The sequence below is a fragment of the Octodon degus genome, unplaced genomic scaffold (genome assembly GCF_000260255.1).
Source record: "Octodon degus isolate 3935 unplaced genomic scaffold, OctDeg1.0 scaffold00138, whole genome shotgun sequence".
Lineage (NCBI taxonomy): Eukaryota > Metazoa > Chordata > Mammalia > Rodentia > Octodontidae > Octodon > Octodon degus.
The window spans coordinates 7021664-7031992 of NW_004524714.1; the positions used below are offsets into that span (position 1 = coordinate 7021664).

The 10329-nt window shown below is 38.1% G+C and overlaps 1 protein-coding gene across 4 annotated transcripts in view; it reads right to left on the reverse strand.

The window, feature by feature from the left end:
- Positions 1-10329, reverse strand: part of Rabgap1 (RAB GTPase activating protein 1) — a 185262-nt gene that overhangs the window by 39160 nt on the left and 135773 nt on the right. For all 4 annotated transcript variants that reach the window (XM_023701620.1, XM_004641599.2, XM_023701621.1 and 1 more), the window contains one exon: positions 3522-3635. In XM_023701620.1, the coding sequence (XP_023557388.1) occupies positions 3522-3635 (114 nt within the window). The remainder of the gene's footprint in view (positions 1-3521; positions 3636-10329) is intronic.

Sequence of the window (10329 nt, forward strand, 5' to 3'; positions counted from 1 at the left end):
TTTAAGCCCAGCCTGGGCAACTTAGTGGTTTAGTTGGGTTCTGTCTCCAAAAAAAAAAAAAAAAAGAAAAAAAGAAAAAAGGCATTTTTTCTTTTTTTGAGACAGGGTCTTGCTAGGTAGTTCAGAGTGGCCTTGAACTAACTATGTAGCCGAGGCTGGCCTTGAACTCATGGTGATCCTCCTGTCTTAGCCTCCCAAGTGCTGGGATTACAGGCATGCACCACTATGCCTAGCTTAAAAAGAGGCTTTAGGGTGAAGAGTTGGACTGGATCTTGCGAATGTTACTTATTTTCTTAATCTGTAAGGTGAAAATAAACATGATTAATGTTACAGAGTTGACATATTATCCCCATCCAGTCCTCTTATGTAAAGCTCTCAGCAAAGAGTTTAAGCAATTATGTAGCAGGATGAAAATGTATGGGATTTTCACAGGTAGAGAATGAAGGGAAGCTATTTTTTATGCCAATGGAAGAGACTGAATGATATACAGGTGTAAAAGATCCATTTGGGAAGTATATGGAGTGTAAGGTTCATTGGGGCTGTAATAGAACATGGCAAGACAGGGCATTTCATTAGTTAACTGACATCTAATGAGTACTTATGTCTAGTGTATGCTAAGTGGTATGTATGCCAGCAAATAAAAAATTTATTCTGTCCTTAAGAACTTCACAGTAGGGTACAGTTAAATAAATAAGAGTGAGAAGATCAATATGGCTGAAGCCTAAACTCACATACTTGGGCAAGCACCAGCAAGGAACAAACCAGCAAGGGATATATTACAATATATCTTCAATAATAAATTAATGAATCCTGGACTAGAAAATGAACTAAAAAGTACCTCTTTCGCTCTATTGAGTTATGAGGCAACTAAAGGTCTTTTGCTTGTTTTGTAGTGCTCAATGATTACAGTAATGGGTTTCACTGTGACACTTCCATATATGTATACAGTGTAGCTTGATCATATTCACCACCCATGATCTTTCCCACCACCTCTCTTTGTTCTTAACTAAAAGTCTCCCTAATATTTTTATGTTGTTGTGCACTAAAAGTTTTATGGAGGCCATAAAAATGATCCAAACACAGGGAGACTAATTTAAGGAAGCTTTTGTGAAAGTGCCAGGAACGGGGGCCGGAGAGATGGCTCAACAGAATAAGTGCTTCCCTGGCAAGCACAAGGGCCTGAGTTCAATCCCTGGTTCCGCAAAAAAAAAAAAAAAAAAAAAAATAAATAAATAAATAAATAAATAAATAAATATGCCAGGAACATAATATACAGGCCTGTAGGAGGGCAGTCAATAGAGGGAAGTATGGATATAAGAGACATCAATCACAACAAAGGAACTGAAAAAAAATATATATATACTTGCACCAAGACAATGGTATGGGTGAAAGGGGGCCTATTTCTTTCTTTCTTTCTTTTTTCTTTTTTTTTGGCAGAACCAGAAATTGAACTCAGGCCCTTGCGTTTGCCAGGGAAGTGCTTATTCCACTGAGCCATCTCCCCGGCTCCAAAGCCTCACCTCATTCTTTTTTTTTTTTTCAGTAATGGGGGTTGAACTCAGGACTTTGTGCTTGACCAGACAAGTGTTTATTCTACTGAGCTATCTCCCCGGCCCCTCAAGGGGACCTATTTGTAACTAAGAGATACAACTTGGGTGTGATGGTGCATGCCTTTTAATCCCAGCTACCTGGAACACTGAGGCAGGAGGAGCTGAGAAGCAAAATTCAAGGTTGGCCTGGACAGCTTAGTGAGACCTTGTTAAGAGTAAAGCCCAGTGCCAGGGTACTTGCTTAGCACTTGAAAGGCTCTAGGTTCAAGCCTTCGTAGACACACACACACACACACACACACACACACGGAAAAAAAAGGTAAGCTGGGATGGGGGACTGGAGTGCAGAAGTGCAATGAGGGAGCAGGCAGGGGCAGTGAACACAGGGTTTTTGGAAACTGGAGGTAAGATGAAGAAGGCGGGTATGGCTACTTATTTAGAAAACACAACTAAGGCTTCAATCACATCTCTGTGTCTTATGGAGAAGTTAAAATTAAACCCAAGAAACATTCTGTAAAACTCAACTGATCTTTATAGTTTAAATTAATTTACTCTGCAGAGCCTATTGTTATTCTGTCCTAAAACTAGCTGTCACTTTTGCCTTTCCTTATCATAAAACATATATTTCTAAAGGACATGTCTCATGGATTAGCTATAATACTACACAATATTTCTAAATAAATAGTTAATCCTGGGAGAAGATTAAAAGCTAGTTCCTAAAGACAGATCAAGACTGAAAAACTGATCCCAACTTCTTTTAGCACAATCCTTTGTCATATCAAAACCTTTGTGCTTTTACTTTTGGCAATATTGGGGTATGAACCAGGGCCTTCACACTCACCCAAATCCTCAGTCTTTTTAATTTTTGAGTCTAAGTAAGTGGTTAAATTGTCCAAACTGATCTCGAACTTGGAACCACCCTACCTGAGCCTCCCAGAGTGCTAGGGTTACAGGCATGCACTACCACACTTAACTTCAAAATCTACTTGAAAACAGATCACTGAAGGGCCGGCTAAATAGCTCAGCAGTGCAGGGGCTAGGGGATCCCTGGGCCTACTGTGCCAGCCCCACATCCAAATGGTGAATAGACTGGGTGTGGTGGTTAGCTGGTAATCCCAGTACTTGGGAGGCTGTAAATAGGAAAATCACTATGAGTATGATCTAGTAGTGAAACCCTAAACACCCTACCCTATAATACAGGAAGAAAAAAGAAAATAGATTACTGAAATTGAACAGGTATGCACCTGTAATCCTAGCCCCAAGGTAGGAGGACTGTTGTGAGTTCAAGGCCTACCTGGGCTATATACTGAGTTCAAGGCCAGCTTACGCTACTAAGACCCTGTCTCCAATAAGTTTTTTTTTTTTTTTTTTTTTGGTGGAACCGGGGAGTAAACTCAGGCCCTTGCGCTTGCCAGGGAAGTGCTTATTCCACTGAGCCATCTCCCCGGTCCCTACCTGTCTCCAATAAATACATACATACATATATGTTATGATTTCCTTTATAGTCTTCAGGTATAGATTTTTGGTTTTACAGAATTAGTGCACTTACCACCATTTACTATTCTGCAGTGCTATATGCTGTAAATATACCTGGATGTACCCTGGCTGTTAGACTAAACCCAGTGTGCCACATCTAGCACTTACAAGGTGCATGCTGACAAGGAGACTGCAGTGTTATAGAGCTCTGAGGTTCTTAATACAAGAACAATGTTTACAAGTCTAAATGTGGAGCAAGAGCCTTTTAGTCTCAAAATCCTAGTCAAAAGGGGGTGGGGGAATCTATCATTTTATTTCTAGTTACTTCATGTTCTTTAATAAATTTTAAATTATGCTACCTTGATTTTCTAGTCTTTTCTCTTTTTTTCCATTCTTGAATGTCAAATACAAATTATACTTTGCAGTTGTCTTTCATGTAATTTCAAAGAATCAAAACCATTAACGAAAACTGGATTTTCAACATGAGAAAAATACCTTGCATATCTTATATAAGGAATCTTGTCCATCTCCTCCTGTGTCCTTGAAGTAGTCATGGGCTGGGAATGTCCGGTTAATATCCCGGGTGATAGCACTGTCCTGGGGAGACTCCTGTGGGAACACAAGGAAGGACAGGGTTTAGTTTGGATGATAACATACTCCTTTGGGTTTATATAAGGTCTCCTAATTATAGCTTTTAAGACAGTGCAAGAACATATATACAGGTATGTATGCTTCAAGTTTCTGCCTTTTCTAGGACTTATCACTCAAGCAAAAAGAAAAGCAAATGTAAAGTGTGCAGGAGAAGATGAAGAAAAACAACCTGTTTCACTATGCACATCCTGCTATCCGCCTAATCTCTATTGCAAAAAATGTGCAGCTGGTGACTTTTCTACTGTAAGAGAGAAAATGTACTACTCAAAAAGAGTGTGCTATAGAAAGATATTCAACTTAATCTCAAAAGAAGGAGGTAAAGTATTCCCATTAGAAAAAAGCACTGCTTTAGTTGATCCTTTGTCAGGAAGCCTATGTACCAGTTCCCAACTGGAAAAGAGAAATTCCTTAATCGGGGTTTGTCCTCAGGCAAATGGCGCAAGAATACACACAGCAATTAACTCGATATGAAACAAACCCACAAATGCCAAGAGATGCAAAGAGGCTATGAGAAAATATTCTTTGTTTTTGCCAATAAAGAAAAAAAAATTTAATGAACTAAAATGAAGTAAATGTCAATGTCAGCAATCCTTCAAGAAACATACCAACCACCAAGGTATTTCTATTGCTTATACGCTAAAGAATTGGAGGACACAGAGGTAGAGTGCTTGTCCATGTGTGAGGGACTGGAAATCTTCAGTTCAGAATGAGGGAAAATAAAGAACTGGAGTACAAAGAAACATGATCTACTTTTAACAAACTATTATTTCCCAGGTAAGGCTACATCACAGACAAGCATATCATCCAAGAGCACTGGTATTCCTGTTTTAAAATACATACTTCTCATGTTCCCAGGATCATGAATATTTTATAGTGGAAGGATCTGAACTGATGAACTTTAAAGCCTAAGTTCTTACTTAACTAGAAAACTAACTATACCTGTAAAAGGCAGTGATGCCCAATGATCTCTCCAAAAGCTTTAGACTGTGGAGACTTATCTGATAAAAGGAAAGAAATCATCTGGCTGAGATCCAAGACCACCGAAGCAGCTTAGCACAGATGGAAACTTCCAGATAGCACACAGAGAGGGAACTGAATAAGTGCTGGAGACTAAAGGAGTGGTGGGGGGAGGGGAGTATATATATGTGTACGTGCATGTGAGCCTGGCACTCGTGTAGAATCTAGGAAGTATAAGCTGGCTAGAATTTGGGGGGCAGAGTACTGGAAAGAAAGAACCAAAACAGAGAACCTGGAAGAGCTACGTAGAGGGATTCCTGAGTTACGAATTTCTTTTAAAGTGAATACTTCATCTAAGTTTTAAAAAGTTCAATATTCAAAAGCCATTATTAGCATTGGTTATATAAGCAAGTTTAAGGCCAGCCTGGACTACGCAGCAAGACTCCATAATCAAAAAACTAAAAAATGAATGAACCAACCAACCAGACAAAGAAACAATAGAATACTACCATCAACAAAAAGCTACTGTCACTGTTAAAAACATGAAAAAGGCAAGCCATAGATCAGGACAAATTACCTATAAGATATATCTGATAATGAAGTTGTTGGTTGCTTTCTGCTATGTGCCGCTCTGCCTTGGAGCCAGCTGAGTTTGGACCAAAACCTCCAGTAACTGTGAGCTAAATAAACCTTTCCTTCGTTCATTTTGAGTGTCGGGTATTTGTCCCAACAACGAGTAAAAAGTAACTAAGACATAGGCATTTCACCAAAAAAAGGTAATATAATAACCACTTGAAAACATGTCAAAATTATTACTCATAGGGGCCGGGGAGATGGCTCAGTGGAATAAGTGCTTCCCTTGCAAGCACAAGATCCTGAGTTTAATCCCCGGTTCCACCAAAAAAAAAAAAAAAAAAAAAAAAGTCAAAAAGGAAATGAAAAAAAAAAACACTGCAGATTCTACTATATACCCCTAAATACTAAACATTAAAAAGAATCAAAGCACCAAGTGTTAGTAAAGGACATGGAAAAAGTGGAACTCCTATATATTGGTGTTAAGAATGCAAAATGATACAAGTACACCGGAAACTAGTTGGCAATTTCAAAATAATGCTAAACCATACAATCCAATGATTCAAAATATTCCACTTGTTTTGAACACACTTATTCCACTATTCTTGGCACTGTCAGAAGGAGTTTTGTAAGTCCTTTTTCATAAGATGTCTTTATAAGGTGTGCTGAACAATCTGGTGAATGCAGCTGTCGAGAACCATCCAACAAAATGGCAGATTCATTAAAACATTATGATGTATCTTTATCCATCATACTAAGTGAACCTGGCACTATGCCAGTTCTGGTTCTTCTTCAAAGTCAAAATGAAAAGGATACATTTTGAATCAACACAGAAATCCACAATGGCACAACTAAAGACACTCCTAAAAAAGGAATTCTAGAATTGCTTCACAAAGTGGCAAGAACGATGGGATAAGTGCATTCAAACTGAGGAGTAGTATAGTTTTAAAAATGTAAACATTCAAATTTTTTATCAAAACTTGTGAATATATACTTGGAAAGATGAGTTTGGGAGGCCGGGGCTGGGGAGATAGCTCAGTTGAATAAGCGCTTGCCAGGCAAGTGCAAGGGCCTGAGTTCAATCCGCGGTTCCGCCAAAAAAAAAAAAAAAAAAGAAGACGAGTTTGAATGTTCATAGAAACTTTATTTCTAGTGGTCATAACTGGAAATAATCCAAATACTCTTCAATGAATAAAGATAAACCTGTGGTGTATCCATATAGCTGAATATTAGCAATAAAAAGAAAAATATCTGAATATACCCAACTACATGGATGAATCTTAAAAACAATATACTAAATGAAAAAAGCCAGACAAAGAAGACTGTATATTCTGTGATTCAGTGCATATGAAATCCTAAAAAGGGCAAAATCGTAAGTTATAGAAACTAAATCAACTTTTGGCAGGAGCTTGGGGAAAAAGAAAAGAGTGATTTTTTAGATATGTGAGGGGATTATTTGAGGTGGTGGAAATGTCTACCACCTCTTAAGTGTTAAGTTAAAGTATATATTTGCTAAAACTCATTTCTCACTTAAAATTCATGTATTTTATTTATGTAAATTACATCTGAAGAAAGGTGATTGTTAAAATAGAAAAACACACCTGTAATCCCTGTACTCTTAAAGACTGTGGCAGAAGACTAAGTTTGAGCCCACCCTAGGAAACCTGTTGACTCTGTAAGAGCCTGTGTTACTGTAAACATAGTTATGTATGTATCATCAGATAATGTCTTAACTCGTTCAGAAACATACCTAGAAGAGGGACTATCTGGGTCAAATGAGACTGTTAGTTTTACAAAGAATGTCAATACTAATTTCCATAGTGGTTACACTAGTTTACATTTTCACCAAAAATACTGAAAGGTATCTTTTCCCTACAGTACCACTAGCATTTATTGCTGTTTCAGTTTTTTAACATTAGCCCTTTTGGAGTGAGATGGAATCTCAGTGTGTTTTAATTTACTTCTGTCTAAGGGTCACTGATGTTGAACATTTTTCATGTATTTACTGACCATTATAAGTATCTTCCATTTGCTTGTCTTTTGACAGGGTCTTTTACTTTAGAGGAGTCTAATTGTTTGAGTCCTTTGAGTTTTCTAGATATTAATCCTATGTTTGAGGAACAGCTAGCAATTTTTTTTTAAACCATCCTATAGGTTGTCTTGACAATGCTGGTTTTTCCTTTGCTATACAAAAGATCTTAATCTGATACGGTTCCATTTGTTGATTCTTGGTACTATTTCTTATGCCAATGGGGTTCTGTTCACAAAGTCCTTACCTATGTCTTCAAGAGCTTTATCTAACCTTCCAGCAGATTAAGTGATTCTATTTTAAGGAGTTTTTATATTTTATTTTGATTTTAGTTCAGCACAAAGTGAGTTATATGGGTCTATACTGAATCTTCTACATGTAGACAGTCAATTTTCCCACCATGTGCTAAATTTTCAAATCCTCCAAGAATGAAAATAAATTGAAGAGATCTATGTAAACCACTTGCTTAAAATATCTAGTTTTTGGGAATATGCTAAAGAACTTGGAATAAGTCCATCTGACTTGCCAGAGACTGAGCTTTACAAAAATAATCCAGAAATTCTAATAATGATGAATTCAGTAAATTCCTATCAGAATGACATCACTAAATTTGAAAAGGTTCTGAAAATAAGGCACAGAAACATTAAGGATCATAGCTCCCTAAGAGAAAAGAGCCTTTGCAAAACAGTCAAGTGCTTATGAAATTAAATCATACATACGACAGTACATATTCCTTTTATTTCAAAGGAGTAAAACAGATGTAACTGCTGCAGAGAGCTTGCTGATATAATACACAGTGGATAACACTGTGGTGGCTATTCATAGGTGGCTAGTAAAACAGTTTAATAGAGGTCAGGGTGTTACAAATACACTTAAGGCAAGAATGCAGAGGTAAAAATCTTGTAAGAATGAAGGATGAATGGCAAAACACCTGTTACGTGGTATGTCCTAAAAGTTACTGAAGTTACAGAAAAAGTGTTCTTTACTAATCTGGCTTTGTTTCGGCTGCCTCATGTATCACAAAAACTAAAACCCTACAGGATTACGCAGAACTGAAGTCTCACACTTTTTCTATCGAGGATCAGAAAGCAGAAGGTCGTGGCTCCGCAGGCCAGTTCTTCAGTTACTCAGTCTTCCCTTTGCACAGCAGCCCTGACCTTATCATGTTGTAATGTTTGAGTTTTTTTTTAAATTTCAAAAACAAGAGTCATGCTGGATTTGACCGCAAGGCAGCAATTTGCAACTGCTGATCCAAATACATAACTTACCCTAGGTAACACGGCCAGAGAAAAGATTTTTGTTATGATTTTAATAGCAGCTATATACCTTTTTTTTTTTTTTTGGTATTTTTTTAGGGAAGGGCCTACAGGGTGTTCAGGGTTTCACTACTAGATTGGACTCCTAGTGATCCGCCTGTGTTCAGCATCCCAAGAGTTGGGATTACAGGCGTGCGCCACCATGCTCAGTCTCAATTGCTGTCTCAGTGTGCCCCAGGGGTGGGGCCGGCATGGCAGGCCTGGGGATCGAATGCCAGCCCCGTGCCTGCAGGTGCTTTAATCCGCTGAGCTATTTGTCCAGCCCTGTTGATTAATCTTACATACACAGTTTTCAAAACAAATGTATACATCAGGGAAAGAAAACTTGAATAAATATTTTTAATACTAAATTGGAGACATCAATGAGATTAATATAAGTTACCTTCAGCCTCTACAAATTACAAGAGGTGCTCACAGTGGGGGGGCACAGCTTCCAGACATTTGTTAGTACAACAAACTGCTTATGTCTGTATACATTTGTTTGGTGAACTCTGTATTTCCCACAGAAACTGTCACAAATTACCTTCTGTAACATGAAATGTATGCTCCCTTCGCGTGTAATGAATGTTAAAAATGTTTGTTATGCTTTACAAAGTCAATTCTGTAAAAGTCTCCTTTCCCCATATATAAAATGTTGCAAAGGTTTAATTAAAGCCCAATAATAATAGTGGTATACTGTTCCTTACCATTTAAGCAACAAAACAAATAGGCTATACAGTTGAAAAATTATAAAGATACCCTTTGACTGGCTAAAATTAAAAAGAAATGCCAAAGGTTGGTGAAGACATGAAACAACTGGGACTCTTACTGATAATGTACCTGTAAAACGATACAACCATTTTGGTAAATTACCAGTTTCTTGTCCATTTAAACATACATGTATCTACTAAGGCCCAGCTATTTCATTCCTAACAATTTTAGGTCTAAAGGCCCAAAACTAAATACCCCACAAGTTTACTAATAGATAAATCATAATATATTAACAGAATGCTACTCAGCAATGAAGTGAACCTCAAAATACATGCAACAATGTAAATGAATTTCAAAAACATTATGTTAAGTAAAAGGTTATAGTGATAGAAATCAGAAGTGGTTACCAGTGGCTGGGGGCAGAAAATTAACTGGAAAGGGGCACGAAGAAACTTTTTGATGTTTTTATTTTATTTATTATAGTGGTCACATCTAATCAGCCCTGCTGGTGGGAGCTCATCCCAGAAAGCAGTAATAACAGGGTAGAAGTTAAACTACGGTGTCTAGATGTTGGCCCTGGGGAGGCAGTTAGGACTAGACAGGACCATCGGGATGGAGTCCCACATTTGAATCCTGGTAGCTTTATCAGAGGAGAAGGCCCATATACACATGCCCCCTGTCTAACCACTGCGTGCCCTTCACCTCCTTGGAGCCCTTCCAGCAAGCAGGCCACTACCAGATGCAGCCCACAGCCATGGCCCCAAATAAACTTCTTTGCTCTATTAAAAAAAAAAAAAAATTATAGTGGTCACACAATTTGAATTGCAGAAACTATCACCAAAGTGAACACTTAAAGAGTTGTACGCTTCACTGTACGTAAACCATACCACATTTACAAAACTAATCTTTTTTTTTATTTAATTTTTTATTTATTTATGGGGGGGCAGCTCAGTCCACCAGGGGGCGGGGCTGGCTGGCATGTGGTGCTGGGGGATTGAACCGCGGTCCCTGTGCTCTGCTAAGCTTGTTCTAAGTAGGTGCTGTAGACCACTGAGCCATCTCACCAGCCCTGTGGTAGAGCTTTGGT